The 18,955-nt window shown below is 50.3% G+C and overlaps 1 protein-coding gene across 2 annotated transcripts in view; it reads right to left on the bottom strand.

The window, feature by feature from the left end:
* MALL (mal, T-cell differentiation protein-like) overlaps positions 1 to 18,955 on the bottom strand; it is a 34,672-nt gene that overhangs the window by 7,672 nt on the left and 8,045 nt on the right. For both annotated transcript variants that reach the window (XM_010829565.1, XM_010829564.1), the window contains one exon: positions 2,495 to 2,662. In XM_010829565.1, coding sequence (XP_010827867.1) covers positions 2,495 to 2,662 — 168 coding nt within the window. The remainder of the gene's footprint in view (positions 1 to 2,494; positions 2,663 to 18,955) is intronic.

Here is an 18,955-nt window from a genome sequence, read left to right as displayed (position 1 = left end):
CAGCAGCAAAGCTTTATTACACAAAAGTTCTGAGCGATCAAGCCTCGTCACTGGCCCCGGATTGAATTCTTCTCCCCCGAAGGCCAAGAATCCTGGTGTGTTTCGTGGTTTGGCAACCACCTACTGAAAAATAGATTAAAGGTACTCAAGAGTCACCACTACCAAGTGCAAGTGGGCCTGTGAGGACCCTGATCAAACAGGCCTGTGAGGACCCTGATCAAACAGGCCTGTGAGGACCCTGAATCAAACAGGCCTGTGAGGACCCTGATCAAACAGGCCTGTGAGGACCCTGAATCAAACAGGCCTGTGAGGACCCTGAATCAAACAGGCCTGTGAGGACCCTGAATCAAACAGGCCTGTGAGGACCCTGAATCAAACAGGCCTGTGAGGACCCTGATCAAACAGGCCTGTGAGGACCCTGATCAAACAGGCCTGTGAGGACCCTGAATCAAACAGGCCTGTGAGGACCCTGATCAAACTGCAAAAACATATTTCAGTTATAATGGGAAAGAAACTGAAGTCACTCACTTGTGTCGGACTCTTTGCAACTCCATGGACTATAGCCTACCAGGCTCCTCCGTCCATGGGATTTTCCCAGGCAAGAGTACTGGAGTGTGTTGCCATTTCCTTCTCCAGGGAATCTTCCTGACCCAGGGATCCACCTGGGGTCTCCAGCATTGTAGGCAGATGCTTTTACTGTCTGAGCCACCAGGGAAGTGGCTGTGTTATAATGGGGGACAGTTATAATTTTCCAGAACTGTGACCTGTGCCTTTGATGATAATGAGGAATTATTATTAACTTTATGTAAGTTTGATAATGTAAGAAAGCTTGTGTAGTTTTTGGAGGCATTCTGCAGTGAAGTGTGTAGAATGGAATGACATGGTGTTGGGGATTTACTTTAAGATTCTTTAGGGGAAAAAAAAGCTAGGTGAAGCAAATGTGATAAAGTCTTGAAAATGCTGGAACTTGGGTTATGGTTACATGAGGATCCATAATATCAATACAATCCTCCCTACTTCTGTTTTGAATTGTTCAATAGAGAAATATTTCCAGTGGTTATCAGGATGGTGTGATGACATGAAAAACATTTAATGGATGGCATAATAATAAATGAAAGACTCTACATCTAAAATGATTGCTTCAGTGAGATTTATACATTTTGCATAAAATTTGCCAGGAATAGGGAAGAATGAATCGTGATAGGTGATTGTGGTTAGACCTTGAGATCGGGGTTATTCTTTTCCTACTGTATTTCTTTCAATACCGCTCAGATTATTTTACCGTAAATTAAAATTAGAGGGGAAATACGTCAGGGTGTGCTTGCTACGGGAGGAGCTGGGCTGTGCGTATATTACCTGCAAAGGGAGGCAGTGGAGGGGAATACAAAGCAGGAGGATTCCGGCAGAGGAATGCTTTTATTCCCATCTAATAGTTGTTGTTGTTTAGTAGCTAAGTCGTGTCTAACGCTGCAACCCCATGGACTGTACTCCGCCAGGCTCCTCTGTCCATGGGATTTCCCAGGCAGGAATCCTGGAGTGGGTTGCCTTTTCCCTCTCCAGGGGATCTTCTCAACCCAGGGATCGAACCCCTTGTCTCCTGCGTCTCCTGCATTGGCAGATGGATTCTTTACCACTGAAGCCCTCTCTAATAGGTGTTGTTCAGTTGCTAAGTCATGTCCGCCTCCTTGGACTGCAGCATGCCAGGTTCCTCTGTACCTCACTATCACTTGGAGTCTGCTCAAACTCATGTCCATGAAGGAGGAAACAGACAGAACCGGCTCCACCTTGAAAGCAGGACTCCATGATGGGCCGGACTGTGGACTTTGAGCTCTAGGCCTAGTATCTATGGAAACGACATACCAGTGGAAAACCAGACCCCTGGATGAAGGAGCCTCTGGACTCTCACCTAGACTCTCTGTCACCTAAAAGAGTATGGTAATTATCTCTGTAACAGAACAAAGTCGTAAATCCCATTATGCTTATGGGGTATCGCCACAGGCCTATTGATAAAAGTCCACTGTTTAACTATCTAGGCTTATGACACATGAATCATGGGTTAACTTTGATCGTACTCTCTTTTACCTTGTCCAGACTAGTTTCAGGGAATTTGGGGAGGTGGGTTTACAGAAACTGGTCGGGGTCCTTGGCTAAGAGGAGACTCTGCCCTGGGCGTGCCGGTGTAATAAACTGCTCTCAACTATCTGCATTGTCCTTCTGAGTGAGTTTGTTTCCTGGAACAGGTGGCTACAGCACATTGAGTCGATGATGCCATCCTACTTTTTCATCCTCTGTTGCCCCCTTCTCCTCCTGACCCCAGTCTTTCCCAGCATCATGATCTGATAGTAAACACTTTCAGAAGAAAGGTTGAGATTCCCTAGGGGCCCAGCCCAGGAAGCGGCTCTGGTTCCTCCTCCCACCCGGGTTTGTCCTCAACCACGCCCAGGACGTTGGTCTGGGAGGAGCCTCAGGCCCTGGGACTCTCTCCGATTCTTACCAGAATTTTCCAGGACTCATATCTTTTGTAAAATCCAAACACATAAGACAACAGGAGCATCAGGGAGATGAGGAAAGAGGTGAGCGAGACGTACATCACCCATCCTTGCAGCAGCGGGCTTGCTACCTGCGTGGCTGCCACCAGGATCCAGACCCAGACCCCAAATATCTGTAAGAGAAAAGCACAGAAGAAGGCGCTTTAATGGCTGGCACTGAGTGTGATGCTCTTTGCATATTTCCCACCTCTGTCCTCCTCTGGATTTGGTTAAGCACTCTTCAGGGGCTTCCCTGGTGGCTCAGATGGTGAAGAATCTGCCTGCAATTTGGGAGACCCGGGTTCGATCCCTGGATCAGGATGATCCCTTGGAGGAGGGACTGGCTACCCACTCCAGTATTCTTGCCTGGAGAATCTATGGACAGAGGAGCTGAGGGCTACAGTCCGTGGGGTCACTAAGAGTGGAGCACGACTGAGTAACACTTTCACTTTCATTTTTGGTCTTCTACAGTTTGTGCAATGGGGATACAGTGTGTTAAGGTATGGACATCTTTTTATTAAATATGCTTGTCTTCATTTTATATTCAATCCGAGGATCCCTTTGTCTTGGTCTTGAGAGCCTGATTCTGTGGTTTGTGGCTTCTGTTAATGTTCATTCCTGTTCACCTTTTCCCTCCTATATTTGTTGAAGGTTGATTGTGATCATGACTGTAGGCTTAGCTCAGTTCTAAATGATTCTCTTAGAGACTTTCTGTATAAAGGGCTCCACTTACTTCTGTCTGGCTCGGATGAAAGACACACAGCTTTCAGGTCCTGGGACTAGCAGCTCTCATCTTACAGATAAATGACATAGACGCAGATACGGGCTTCCCGGGTGGCTCAGATGGTAAAGAACCTGCCCGTGATGCAGGAGACCTGGGTTTGATTTCTGGGTCAGGAAGATTCCCTAGAAAAGGGAATAACTGACGACTCCAGTATTCTTGCTTGGGAAATCTCACGGACAGAGGAGCCTGGCAGGCTACAGTTCATGGGTTGCAAAAGAGTGGGACTCGACTGAGCAACTAACACTTTCACTTTCAGACATAAGTAAGTCACCCCATCCCTTATGGGGCTCCCACTGCTGTTGTCCTAGAGGCAAAAGCACTTTTGAATTTGTGGAGAATTCTCAGGCTTTCCGAAGCGAAAGGCAACAGGAGGAGAAGCCAGAAGAGACCAGGGAGTGGACCACGAGGCAGAGCTTCCCAGCCTCTTGCAGGGTTGGGAAGACCCCCGGGAGCCTGGCTGCCTCTCACAGCACACTGCCCCAGGCCTCAACAATCTCCAGGTGAATTGTGGAAGCCCTAAGCTGGACCCGGGACTGCCCATGAGCAAGCTGGGGCCGCCTCGTTCCAAGCAGGAAGAGAGGAACAAGAGCCGCTGTCCTTCTGAGCCCGGCTCCTGCGTGTTGATTGCAGTGACCAGGTGGCCGATGCCGAGGGAGGTGCCAGAGCATGGCTTGGGGGCACCTGCCAAGCACCTTCCCCACCAAGCCATGAGAAATGCCTGAAGATGCTGGCCCACTGCCAGTACCCAAACAATGCTGGTTGTTAGTGGCAATGGCATTCAGGACTTAGTGACTGTGGAACCTATAAAATTTTACACTCACATGAGACCTCTGAGGGCAGAGAATGGTCTGTGCCATTCACCGATGATTCCTGGTGCCCAGCCCAGGGCCTGGAGAAAAGCAGGTAGGGAGGGTGTCAAATAGCATTCTTTGGAATGACTCAGTGATAAACCCATGGGCTTCCTGCTGGTAAAGAGTGCACGTGATGCAGAAGACCCAGGTTCAGTCCCCGAGTGGGAAGATCCCCTGGAGAAGGAAATGGAAACCCACTCCAGTATTCTTGCCTGGAGAATTCCATGGACACAGAAGCCTAGTGGACTACAGTCCACGGGGCTGCAAAGAGTCGGACACAACTTAGCAACTAAAGCACCGCGATGATAAACCCGCCACCACGACCTCTCGTTCACTAGGGGCTTTAGAGTTTATAAAGCGCATTCACAGAGGTGCATTCACACTGGTGGTCCAGCGGCTAAGAGTCCAGCTGGACATTCAGGGGACATGGGTTCCATCCCCGGCCCAGGAAGACCCCACCCACATGTCTGTGTACCTCGACTACTGAGCCCCATCTTTAGAGCCCGCACTCCGCAACAAGTGTAGCCCCCACTTGCTGAAACTAGAGGAAGCCCACACACAGCAATGAAGACCCAGCACCAAAAAAATAAATCTATAAATAAAATGCATTCACTCAGATGGCCTCATTTCATCTGTACAGGAATTCAAACTCCCATGGGCTTTCTACAGAGAGCGGCCACTTGATACCTGCTGCCTCTTACTGCCAGCTTCCCTGCCTCAGCCCTACCAGGCCCATCAGTGCTGGCAAAGGGTCTCCCCACCCCGGCTCCTGCCATCAGAGGCCACCCTGGGCAGACACTGCCACACGCGCCCCATCTATGTGTCCACACTTCATTCTCAAAGTGTGTGAGACGCTGCCCTCCTGGGGAGCATCTGGAGGAAATGGAAGGAGGGACTGAGGTCTGAGGCCACGTGGGACATAGAACGGGGCGCTGGTGGGGCTCTCCACCTCACCAGATTTCACGCCCCAAGGCGGGGCCCTGAGCATTTGGGAGAATCTACTCAAATTGCCCCTTCTTCTGGGCATAAAGTTTGCACAATCAGCTTTACGCAGAGGAATGTTATTCACTTTTTATTTCCACACCCTCTATCTTCTGAACATTATAAGGAAACCAAGGCCAAAGCCAAAGTCCAGGTGAATTTAAAACCAGTGGAGTTTGCTATCCTGTTTCTGTCTCAAGCAGCCTCGGTTGAATTCATTACAGGGAAACCAGTTTTGACTATTTATCTTGACTTTTTTTTCTAAATTTATATTTAGCTTTCCAAATTTGCTTGGCAACCTAAATCATTCTCTCCTTTTAACCCTCGGTTTTTGATATCTCAAGAGCTAGAGATATTTTTAGATGTTGGGGGCTGGCCTTCAACATGGAAGAAGATTGTATTAAAGCCAAGTGTATTTCAAGCAAGTGTATTTCAAGTACGATTTTGGCGGTCTGTTTCTTAAGAACAAACAGATTACTCACCTGTGCATTTTCTAAAGGTTGAACTGAAACTGGAAGGGATCACTTAAGGGAGGGTAGAACTTAATAAGTTTATTTATTACTCATTCTTCTCTACAACATGGAGAATAGGCCCCTCACATTTAGAGAGCTGGTTAAAGAGCTAGAGGATGAGAACTGGGGTAACAGCACCCAGATGCAGTCAGGAGCAATGGCCAATTCCAGATCGGGGCTGGGGAAGCTGACATATCATCAGAGCAGACCGCAAAATATTTTAAAGGCTCTTGGGCTTAGGTCAGAAGGATTCAGAAGGCTGCTGCTGACTAAAGATGGGGCAATTTGACCTTCAAATAAATATAATAACGACTGTGATTGCGCCTAGTCGCTCAGTCTTGTCCGACTCTTTGTGACCTCATAGACTGTAGCCCGCCAGGCTCCTCTGTCCATGGGATTCCCCAGGCAAGAATACTCGAGTGGGTTGCCATATCCTTCTCCAGGGGATCTTCCTGACCCAGGGATTGAACCTGTGTCTCTTGCATTGGCAGGCGGGTTCTTTACCACTGCACCACCAGTGGATTGGACTGTATCAACCAAGTTGAAATCCATGAGTTGAAAATGATGCTTTTTAAAAGGTCTACTTTGGTCATTTTTGGAGGATGCTTATTATTTTGGAAGGCAGTTCACCACTATACCGCCAATAATTATTCTTTTGAAAAATGCTTAATAAAGGAAAAGAATCATGCCAAAGTGTGGCATAAGGGTAAGGTGCTTCTAAAACACATAATTTCCTGAGCCTGAACCCTCAGAGCCACACCCTGAGTCCTGCTAGTCCTGGGACCATCCGGGGACTTCGAGGAAGCCCCATGGTCTGGATGTTGCCCCAGAGGTGGTGAGGGAGGCTGCATTGTTAAAAATGTCCCAGGTGACACAGTGAAGACTGAGAAGCCCCAGGGCCCATCTTGTTGCTTCCAGGCTCTTCCACTCCAGTTCACGCACAAGCAGTTCTGATGCTTCCGGGTCCAAATCCTAGCTCTGCTAAAGGGGCAGATTATTTAACTCATTTCTGCATCCATGTCCGGTTCATCAAACAGAGGTGGTGGGGAGGACTCCTCTTTCCTGGTTCCTGTGAGCATTAGATGAGTCTCTCACGCACGGGGTGAGTGTTGAGCAGCCACTGTTGGCCGTGTTATTGGCTATAAGGACACGGGAGGGAATCTTCCCCAAGAAAGACCCAGGAGAGGGAAAGACCAAGGCCAGTCTTCCTGAGGGATAGGAGGTTCACTTCTGGAAGAGCTGGGACACCAATCGGTGAGGAGATGAGATAGCACTGAGGGCCACAGACCCTTCTAAGGAGTTGATGAAAGCTTTGGTCACCTAGAAAAGTGTACCTGCGTACACGCGTGATTTTATCTACAGATGTGGGGACTCACAGTCCCTCCAAGCCCACCTGCAGCCCCCAGGTTGAAGTCCGTTACCATTTCCAGGATAGACGATGGTGCCGTGGGCCAGTCTACTATTTTGACGCTGTTGATCAAGACATTAAATGCATATGCTCTTTGACCCAGGAATTTCACGTTGGGAATTTGTCCTATAGACAACGCATATGCACAAGATGGTGAATGTACAATGTTGTTTATTGAAGCCTGCTGGTTACGGAAAGATAAAGAAGCATCCCAAATGTTTCATCCGGTGTGAGGGGGTGTCGCGAAAGCAATTATGTCATACAGTGGAAAACTCAGCAGCCTTCAAAGAGAATGAAAAACTCTGTATATCAGAATAGAACAAACCCTAGAATTGTACAAGGCAGAGAGCAGCGTGCCCAGCGTGCTATGATTTACGTAGAAGAAGAGAACGTGTGAGCGTACGTATGTATATATGTGCATTGGAATGAGACCCAATAAACCAATCATGCCCTGACCTCCCGGGAGGAGAATTTCTTGGCTCAGAGACAAGATCTTATAATGAATCCAAATCACCAACATACACATTGAAAAAGAAAGAAGAAAGACACTGGGCTGGATGATGGGGGCTCACTTCAAAAGTCAAGAGATTTTGCAGCAAGATGAATGGACCTAGAGACTGGCATACTGAGTGAGGTAAGTCAGAAAGAGAAACGCGAATATCATATGATACCACTTATATGTGGACTCTTAAAAATGGTACAACTTATTTACAAAATAGAAATAGAGTCGCAGATGTAGAAAAGAAACCTATGGTTACCAAGGGAGAAGGGGGAGAGGGAGAAATAAATCGGGAGATTGGGGTTGACACATACGTACTACCATATACGGACAGCTAGCCTGGCGGGCTACAGTCCACAGGGTCGCAGAGTCGGACACGACTGAGCGACTGAGTACAGGGAGCTCTACTCAATACTCTGTGATGACCTATGTGGGAAAACAATCTGACAAGAGTGGATATGCTGTGTACAACTGATACACTTGGCTAAGGCAACATTGAAAATCAGCTATACTTCAACAAGCATTTTTGAAAAGATTTTGAATGGGAGAGGCAAGAAGAGGATTGCCTTTCCTTTGGGGGAGTGGATCCGTCCTAAGAGGACAGAGCAGGAGGGGAGCCAGGGGCCTCCGAGGGGCTAGGGGCAGGGCCTGGGTGCACTGCCACAGGCCGGGAACTTCACTCTGATCGCCCGTGAGGACAGAGCTGCCCTTGCAATGACCCCGTGTGAAGGGGGAGGAGGGGCTGAAAGACACCAGGCTCAGGGCCGAGCCTGGGTTCCTGGCCGCTGCTGGGAGGCGTGGTCCCGGTGGGGCCAGTCATGGGGTTGGGAGAAGGAGGAGATGCTGGCCATACGATACTCTGGGTGATACCAGTGGCAGGTTTTTCTGCATAGCTGGGTGTTATTTCAGCCTGGCTGGTCCATTCACCACTGACACTGCATTCCTTTCCTTACCACTTGGCTTAATCTTCACAAAGCGTTGGTGGCCCCTCCTCCCCTTCACTGGTACTTAGGTGAACACAAGCTGCAGGAAAAAGGCGAGACTCTTTTTCTGGGACTTCCTGGGACTTCCCTGGCAGTCCAGTTGTTAAGAATCCACCTTGCAATGCAGGGGACGAGGGTTCAATCCCTGGCCAAGGAACTAAGATCCCACATGCCGTGGCGCAAGTAAGCCCACACTGCAACTACTGAACCTGTGTGCTGCAACGGAAGACCCAACGAGGTCAAATAAAGAAATAAACATTCAAGAAGCAAAAAAGAAAAGGCCAGACTCAAGACAGGGAGGCCCAGGAGGGCAGTGGGGCCAAGTGAACTGGGGGCTCCTGCTCCCTCTGATGGCCCGGGAAGAATGAGCTGAATGAAGAACAAAGTCTGGCTTGTCCACGATGGGAACCAGGACCATTTCGGGGCCCCTTCTGATGCTGAGATGTTTCAAGATGAAGAAAACTATCGTCCCACACGTTCAAGTAGCCACGGCCCACATTGTGTGAGTCCAAGCCCCTTGGCCATTGTTTACCTTCCCCAAATTGTGATAAAATGCACTGAACAAAGTGTGCCATTTTAACTGCTTTTAAATGTACAGTTCAGTGGCTTCCCTAGGGGCTCACACTGGAAAGAATCTGCCCGCAATGCGGGAGACCTGGGTTCGATACCTGGGTCTGGAAGATCCCCTGAAGAGGGGAATGGCTACCCACTCCAGTGTTCTTGTCTGGAGAATTCCTTGGACAAAGGACCCTGGCAGGCTACAGTCCATGTGGTCGAAAAGAGTTGGACACAACTGAGCGGCTAACACTCACCTTACTCAGTGGTATTAAGAGCATCCGCAAGGCTGTGTACCATCTCCACCACCCATCCATCTCCAGGACACTTTTCATCTGGCAAAACTGAAACTCTGTCCCATTCAACACTAACTCACCATACCCCCTCCTCCAGCCCTTGACAACCAGCATTCCTCTGTCCCTAAAAGTTTGACTACTCAACTTTGTACGAATGGAATCAGAGAGTATTTGTTCTTTTGTTTCTGGCTTATTGCACTCAGACTATTATCCTCAAGCTTCAATCATGCTGTCAGAATTTCCTTCCTTTTAAAAGCTGAATAATATTCCATTATGAGGGCTGCTCAGATGGCTCAGTGGTAAAATATATAAATATATATATAAATATACACATATATATATCTGCCTGCTGATGCAGGAAACACAGGAGACGTGGGTTCCATCCCTGGGTCGGGAAGATTCCCTGGAGAAGGAAATGGCAACCCACTCCACTATTTTTGCCTGGAAAAGTCCATGGACAGAAGAGTCTGGCAGGCTACAGCCCATCAGGTCACAGAGTCAGACAGAACTCAGTGACTGAGCATGACAACATTCCATTATACGAATATACCACATATCTATTTTATTTCATTTGCAAAATACGTATTTACTTACTTATTTTTGGCTGTGCCAGGCCTTAGTATTGGCATTCGGGCTCTGGAGTGTAGGCTCAGTTGTCCCACGGTATGTGGGAGCTTAGTTCCCGAACCGGGGATGGAGCCACGGGCCCACCAGAGAAGTCCCCTCATGTCTATTTTATTTACTCATCCTTTGACGGACACATGGGCTGCTTCCGCCTTTCAGCTACTGGGGGTAGTGCTGCTGGGAACATGAATGTACAGCTTTATGTTTGACGCACACCCTTTAGAAGGGAAAAAGAAGACGAGCCCCATGCAGGAGCTGCTGTTTGGAGCCCATCTGGCAGTTCTGGTACCAAACGCCCAGAGAGTCACAGCCCCTTCAAACAGAGCACCCCGTTCGTGTCACCGAGGCCAGCACAGGCGTCCCTCAGGACTTTGGTACCGCCCACTCAGCATGCCTCAACCCCAGGGTGATTTAACGGTTTAAATGATACAACAGGAATCAGATCTGTGTTTTATTTTCTGATCATGTGGCATGTGGAGTCTTAACTCCTAGACCAGGGATCAAACCCGTGTCCGCTTTAATGGAAGCGTGGAGTCTTAACCACTGGACCACCAGGGAAGTCCCTAGATCTGTTAATCATTTTTTCAATCCTAAGATTTTAAATCGCTTGTAAAATTAAGGTTAATGTTATCAGCAGAGGAATTCTTCTATGTTATGTTCCTTTCGGGGCCGAGTGCTGGTTGCAAACTGCGGGGAACGTACATTTTGTATTCAGGTTTTTTTGCATTTTTCCATTGTGCTACGTGGCTTAATGATATCGTCGATTCTTGGTAGTTCTGTCAAGTTGCCCTGAACGCTGGCATGTTTAGCTGTGAATCGTGAATCATCGCTCCTTGGGAAATACAGACCACATTCCTACAACCTTGTGGTCAAAATAGCGTCATCAACTGATCAACAAATAACTTTGTTTTATGTATCTTTCTGTTTAAAGATGCATTATTCAATATAGTTAATATGTAATGTTAATCCATTAATATCGAGCTGTCACCAACAGCTCTATAACTATGTGCCTACCTAACACTTACTGTGTAAGGCAAGTCACTGCCTTGCCAAACTTAGGAACACTAGACATAACTTCAGCAGTGTACTTGCACTATTTTGAATACTAAAATCAACAAAAAGCCAAGCACAAAAATGAGCTAGATGGGGCACTAAACAGACTTGGGAAAGGACCCTGTTAACACTCTGAGCTGTAAGAAGGCAAGGGCTTCCCCACTGGCTCAGTGGGTAAAGAATCCACCTGTGATGCAGGAGACGTAGGAGCTACGGATTTGATCCCTGGGTTTGGAAGATTCGCTGGAGGAGGAAATGACAACCCACTCTAGTATTCTTGCCTGCAAAATCCCATGGACAGAGGAGCCTGGTAGGCTGTAGTCCAAACGGTCAAAAAGAGCTGGACATGACTGAAGAACCAAGCATGCATTTAAGAAGGCAGGTATTGACCTCAGGTTGAAATGTATGTGTCTCAGATTTGTGACTCGAATTTTTTTCTGCACTGCCTTGAATGACACGTCCTCGAATCTGCGTGACAACACCTCAAGTATGGATTGCGGGGTTACAAATAAAGTTCAGTGAGCAAAGGGAACTTGGAAACGCAGAATCCGTGAGTAATGAGGCCCGCCTGTACTTTCAACGGCACTATTACGTTCCATCACGTTGGTAAAACTTCACTTAGTCAGTGAGGCCCCAGGGCAAAGAGGGTGGATGTTTGTGGATTTTCCCTGTTATAGATGATGCCACAGTAGGTAACGTTGCAAAGAGAGTTGTCTTTTTTTTTTTAATTCTTTCCATGGGGCTTCCCTGGTGGCTCAGTAGTAAAGAATCTGCCTGCCAATGCAGGAGACACGGGTTTGATCCCTGATCTGGGAAGATCCCACATGCTACAGAGCATCTAAGCCAGTGCACCACTACTGAGCCTGCGCTCCAGAGCCCGGGAGCCCCGCAACTGCTGAGCTCACGCGCTGCAACCGCCACAGCCCGCCGCCCTGGAGCCCACGCTCCACAGCAAAAGAAGCCCCTGCAAAGAGCAGCCTGAGCACTGTAACGAGAGGGTAGCCCTGCTTGCTGCAACTAGAGAAAAGCCCGAAGAGCGATAAGATAAATAAATAAATTCTTCCTATGGAATAAACTGCCCAACTGGGTGTACTGGTGGGCAGTGGGGTGGGATGGGGATAGGAGATGTAGCAGGTGACTTTCCAGCATCCGTTAGGCTCAACATATCTCTTGGCTGGGACACATATGTGACCACCCTGGACAATGAGATGCAAGGCTTCTGGGTCCTGGGAAGGGTTTCTTCCTGCCTCGGGGATGAGACAGTTCTGTCCTTGCTCTGGCCATGGCTTGTCTGGGTTTAGGCCTGGAGCTATGATGAGGAAGAGGAGAGAGACGGGAAGAGGCTGGGTTGGATGACACAACTGTGCTGCCAAAGAACCAGCCTGGGCAGAGCCTGCCAGCTCCTCCGGGCTTCTGGGGATGTGAGATCTTCACTTCCCTTCTATTCCAGCCGTTCTGAGCCAGTGGCAGCCCTCGTCACAGCACTGCTAAGGACCTGGGATGAGAGTCTGCTCACATGACCTATGCCCTTCATCACCTCTTAGAACCCCACCCCAGCTGGCTTCCCGGAATCCCCAGGCCAAACTCGGCCAGCGCCCAGCAGTCTCCCGAGCCTGTGCAGTGCCCCCAGTGCCCAGCCTTCCAAACGGCAGCTGAGATCTGTGAGTGGCTGATGAAATCCCCCTGCTCACTACCGGCATTAAAAGGTTAGGCAGGGACTTCCCTGGTGGTCCAGTGGCAGGGGGCCCGGGTTCAACTCCTGGTCAGGGAGGTAAAGATCCTGCGTGCCGTGATGAAGACAGAAGACCCATGCCACAGCCAAGACCTGGAGCAGCCAAATAAATAAACAAATACATATTTTTTAAAAAAGTTAAATAGACTAGCAGCAACATGAATGGACCTAGAGATGGTCCTCCCAAGTGAAGAACGTCAAAGACAAATGTCTAATGATAGCACGTACACGTAGAATCTTATAAAGATGCAAATGAGTTTATTACAAAGCAGACTCACATAGAAAGCAAACTCACGGTTGCCAAAGGAGAAAGGGGTTGGGAGGGATCCATCTGGAGTTTGGGATTAACAGATACACAGCACTATATATGAAAAAGATAAACAACAAGATATACCTACTGTATAGCACAGGGAAAAACCATATTCAGTATCTTGTGAAAACCTATGACGGAGGGGGACTTCCCTGGTGGTCTAGTGGCTACTCAATACAGAGGACATGGATTCAATCCCTTGTCCAGGAAGATCCCACGTGCCTTGAGCAGCTGAGCCAGTGCTCACAGCTACTGAAGCCCTCTCGCTAAGAGCCTGTGTCCTACAGCAAGAGGAGCCACTGCTCGCTGCAACCAGAGAAAGCCCACCAGAGCGCTGAACACCCTGCTCAGCCAAAGATAAATGAGTAAATCCATCTAAAAAAAAAACATAATGGAAAAGAATCTGAAAGAATATATATGAATCACTTTGCTCTACATCTGAGGCTAACACAACATAGTAAATCAACCTTACTTCAATAAAAAGTAGTTTGTTTTGAAAAAACAGGTAAGTAGACCACTGAAGAAAATACAGTGCATTGTTCATAGGAAAGGGAAATACTGTTTCCTGAATCTTCTGTCTTAATTAGTCACACACAGACACACACACACACAAAGTTGCCACGGAAACACATTTTTTCCATGCATCACAGCCAGGAGTGGACCCCTAGCTCCAGTCTTCCTCTTTCTGTCTGAGAGCCTCAGTCCAGGCTGGTGTGGGTGCCCTGCCCCCCACAGCCCCCCGTGCCCTCCCCGGCGTCAGCTCCCAGCTGCGGTGGCTACGGCAGCAGGAGCCTCAGCCCTGGTCCTGGGGGATCACGCTGAGGTCTGCGGGAAGCTGAGCCTCTGAGAGGAAGCGAGAAGGGATGAGGGGCTGTCAGACACTCAGAGGAGTTCCTGGAATGTCTTCCATCTGCGGTGATGGAACTTGGCATAAAGGCACCAGGGCCTGCACAGCTGGGGGGTAGGGGCCCAGCCTCTTTCAGGCCCTCCCAGGGGTTGGGGCAGGCACCCCTGAAGTCCTCACCTAGCTGCGGCCCTCCCTGTGGGCGGCGCAGGAACCCCAGCGCCCATGTGGGTTCTGATTACCACCATCTCTGCAGCCTGTGAAGCTCTTTGGGCTGGCATGCCACCTCCTTTGATGGGGGAGGAAGCCGGTTCTGAGAGATCAAGCTACTTCCCCCAAGTACCCATGAGCAGAGGGCATGTGGCAGGCCTGGGCTGCAAGCCGGGACTCCCAAACCACTGGCTTTATGAGGAAGCTCTAGGCGCCATAATTCAACCCAGGATCCTTCCAAAGACCAGTCACTGCGTACTGACTGTTGCAGTGAGAATTTTCTCTCTGTGGCTTTAAGGGTAACAGGAAATGGCCTGCCCAGGCCCCTTGAATACCACGAGGACCCCTGTCTTATCCGGTCCACTCCAGAAACAATGGTGCGGGCCAAAGCTCCGTCCACCCACCCCCTGCAGAACAAGCCATATTAGGAGCTCCTGGTACCCTCAAGGGCTCTCAGGCCTGGGCTGGCCCTGCGCCAGGGAAATCGGTGCCTGCCCTGGGGTGTGAGCCCGGGAGAGGCAGGATGCCGTCGGGAGGGGCTGGTGAGTCAGTGGCCCCGCCTCCTCTGCTTTCCTCCCCTCCCTCCATGGCTTCCTCCCCTAGGACCGCACCCACCCATTCAGACCCCCCCGCCCCCCTTCCCACTGGCCCAACTTCTCATTGACTCAACAGCACAGATTTACAATGTGACATAAACTAGGATAATAAAAACATTCTTATTCCTCCAAAGTCTAAAGGGCTTTTCCTTTCAGTCTCAAAAAAAAACAAAAAAAACTAAGCATTTTGGGGAACACATTCTCCCCCACATTTTTAAAAAAGCTTGTGTACCTTAGAAAAGTTAGAAAGTATGGGAAAGATGTAAAGAAGCAGTATGAATGCATCCTGCTCCCCACAGTGGCCTCACAGACAGACTTCCCCATTCCCCAGCCCCACCACCTCCCTTCTTGGCTCCACTATGCTTATTAACCTTGTGACCCTTCCCATTGTCCCCAGAAGGTCCCCCGATGAGCCCCTGGGCTCAGGGGAGGTCCCCACCTCCTCCTTCCCACAGGAACCGCAGACATCTTGTGACCAGTGCCGTGTTCCTGCCCTCAGCCGGGCACCAAGGACCCAAGGATGTCACCATGCACTCTAGTCCCTGGGACTCCTGCCCAGCTTGCTCCTTCCCTGCTAGTCTAAGACCAGATCCTCGAAAACAGGTACTGGACCAATGTCACCTCCTCCAGGAAGCTGCTCTTGTTTACTCCTTCCTAGGTCCTGGATGGAGGACTCTGCCCTGTGGTCTTCGAGTCCTTGGTGTGGGGCAGGGAGCCTGGCATGGCGCACAGGTGCCCAGCGTGTGCTGTTGATCGCCTTGAGCAGGAGGCAGGAGGTAGCCTGCTGGACTCTCCGCTCACTGGCAGCTCAGGCTCGCCTTTGCGGGCCTGATGCCCACCCAGCTGGCCGCCCCTGATGCCTCTGGGCCACTGGCTGGCCCAGACACGACGGGCATTTCTGCCAGGTTGCTGTTGTTTAGTCCCTAAGTCGTGTCTGACTCTTGCGACCCCATGGACTGTAGCCCACCAGGCTCCTCTGTCAGTGGGCTTTCCCAGGCAAGAATACTGGAGTGGGTTGCCATTTCCTCCTCCAGGGGATCTTCCTGACCCAAGGGTGGAACCTGAGTCTCCTGCCCATTTCTGCCAGGAGCTGGGACCAAGTGGGAACAAACACCCATCTGTTTTATCCTCACCCATACCCTCACACACAGGAAGGACTAGCCAGGAACATGCTGTCAAAGAGGACAGTGTTCAGAGAATTTCTTGGTGGTCCAGTGGCTAAGACTCTGAGCTTCCAATGCAGGGCACCTGGGTCTGCTCCCCGGTCAGGGAACTAGATCCAACATGCTGCAACTAAGACCCAGCGCAGCCAAATAAATTTTTAAAAAGCGGGGAGGATGTTCAAATAAACACACCATTCCTCCCACCCAGCGTCATGTGGGCAGAGAGAGAGAGTCAGAAGGGCAAGTAGGGGCAGAGAATCCCTCCAAGGGAAGGGGCTGGGGGAGGGGGTGTGTGCCACCTCTTTGAAATAGATCAGAGGACTCTGGAGCCCCACACCTGTGTTATCTGGACCCCCCGGGCTGGGGGGAATCCATGGAGACCCCACCCTGGGCTGCACTCTGGGTCCAGCCTGTGGCAGGAGTGACAGAGCTGGGCACCCGAGGAGCCGTGGGCCTGTGGTCTGCTGCAGTAGAGCTGGCCAAGACAGAGAACATCTGACTAGGTAGGCAGCTGAGGGGACGGTCGGCTCACAGTAGGGGAGGAAGCAGGGAAGGGCTGGTGAGAGCAGTCAAGGCCAGAGAACCTGCGTGGGGCTCCTCTATCCCACCCACTCTGGTCTACTCCCTGCCCCTGCCAGTCCGGACAACACTCTAGAAACCTCTCCTCACCCCGGGGAAAGTTCTCCAGGCAGAGCACCCCTGGTAGGGCGCTGGCTGCAGGTGGGGCCTGCTTATCACTGAGACTTCTTATCTGGGGCTCCACGGTCAGGGCACCCGGCTGTTTCCTTCAGGGCACCTGCTGTGAGAGGAATTCTCCTGGGGACTGGCCTTCCAGCAGCAAGGCTTGGTGGCCTGTCTTGTCTGAACTGAGAGAGGCCACCAGCTCAGGGAAGGTTGCATGTGGTTCAGCCGAATTCTTGGAGGAAGAACAAGCTGAATTCTTGAAGGAGGGGAGCATGCAAAACTGACGATGTGGGCTGTTAGTTCCGAGGGTCCCTCAGCTCAAACCTGTCCTGCTGTGGTCTGCTCTGCCAAGCCGGTGGGACTCTGCCAGCCACAGCTCCCAGCTCCCTCCAAAGCTGGATTATTTTTCAGTTTTTTAAAAAATACTTATTTATTTACCTGCACCAGGTCATAGCTAGGGGCTTCCCAGGTGGCACAGGGGTAAAGAATCTGCTGGCCAATGCAGGAGATGAAAGAGAGGCTGGTTCAATCCCTGGGTCAGGAAAATCCCCTGGAGTAGGAAGTGGCAACCTGCACCAGTACTGTTGCCCGGGAAATCCCACGGACAGAGGAGCCTGGCAACTTACAGTCCATGGGGCCACGAAGAGTCGGTCACGACTGAGCATGCACGCACACAATTTGACTCGGTCCTTAGTTGCGGCATTTGGGATCTAACTCCCTGACCAGGGATCGAACCTGGGCCCCCTGCACTGGGAGCATGGAGTCAGCCACTGACCATCAGGCAAGTCTGGAACCTGGATTCTTGCAAGGTTCTGGCACTGGGAGGACTTGAGTGGGTTCCTGTCACCATCACTCCTTGGGTCTCCAACCTTAAGGTCCCTGTGCCTCTGCTCTGGGGAGACCAGTGGCCTCAGCACACCCTCTCCCCACAAGGCCCACAGCCCGCTGGGCGGGGCCCCCTCTCACGGGACTCCTGGGTGCGTGGCAGTCGTTTTGTGTGCTCATCAGCGTCTGGGGCTTCAGCTTCTTCTCTCTGCCCTTTCAGCCTTGCATTAGTGGTGCAAACAATCCCCTGTGCTGCATCCTATCTGTGGGCAGACCTTCCTGGGCATTCCGTTCTCTCCCAAACATGACGGGCACCACTTGCTGTCCTTCCCACCTAGTCTCCATCTGCCCCCGTCAGGCATCAGACTCCCCAAGGCGGGGGCCATGTCTATCTTCTGCCTCTTCACAGTCCTGTGGTTGCCATGGGGTAGGGGCTCAATGAATATTTGTTGAGTGAATACATGGGATTTAAGTGGGATTGTCTTCCTCTTTCCTTGCAGTCTGAGTGTACAGGTTTGTATACATTTCCTTACAGTCTGAGTGTATACACTCCTCTGAGTCCTGGGAAGCCCTGGTCTGAACAAGTGAATATCTAATCCCTTAATCCAAACCCTGGAAAGAAACCAAATTCTCACCCTGAGCAAGCTTGTCCTGACAGCGTCTCTAAACTCCAGGAGCCTTTAACAAGTGAGGCTGTGCACCCTTACTTTTTCCCTGTCTCAGGGTGCTCTTTAATGTTCATGCATCACCCCTTGAAGACAGGATCCATGACTTACCATATCCTTTTTATTATTGTCTTCTTATTCTTGTAACCCCCTGAGAGCAAAGCATGGGTCTAGAATAATAGTAACACCTCAGCAAATATTTCTTGGTTTGCAGCTGAAATTCGTTCATGAGAGACTCACACTTTCTATAAAACTGTATTTATTTATTTAGCTGTGCCAGGTCTTTAGCTGTGGCATACAAACTCTTAGCTGTGGCGTGTGGGATCTAGCTCCCTGACTGGAGATTGAACCTGGGCCCCCTACACTGGAAGTGAGGAGTCTTAGCCACTGGACAACCAGGGAATCCCAAAGACCCGCGCTTTTTAGTAAGAGGTTTAAACATACCACCAACAATAATGTGGTGTGGGCTCACATTTCTTGTGTGGATGCTCCCAGGAAAGTCCTTACTGCAAACCCAGAGTTGTCTGAGGAGATCTTTGCTGATGCTGCCCTGCCGTTGAGGCTCAGAGTGGTTCAGTCACCTGCCCACGGTCCCACAGCCACTGGGCAACAGAGCCAGGCTTATCCCTCTCAACTGACTCTGTGTGACTGAACCTGAGCACATCAGGAGCCTCCGAGGGTAAGGGCTGGGCTTGGGGCCAGGAAGCCAAAGAGGGCCCAGGCCCTGGGGAGGTTGGAATCTGGGTCCTTCTTACATGGCCCCTCTCTGCTCCTGCTCTGCTCCTCTGCCGTCCTTCTCGGGAGCCTCGCCCTCCCCCAGCCTCACACCTTTCCCTCCCTGTTCTCTCTTCC

Source organism: Bison bison, unplaced genomic scaffold (genome assembly GCF_000754665.1).
Source record: "Bison bison bison isolate TAMUID 2011002044 unplaced genomic scaffold, Bison_UMD1.0 scf7180017864508, whole genome shotgun sequence".
NCBI lineage: Eukaryota > Metazoa > Chordata > Mammalia > Artiodactyla > Bovidae > Bison > Bison bison.
The sequence above is the reverse complement of the archived record's forward strand: the minus strand, read 5'-3'. Positions and strand labels throughout refer to the sequence as shown.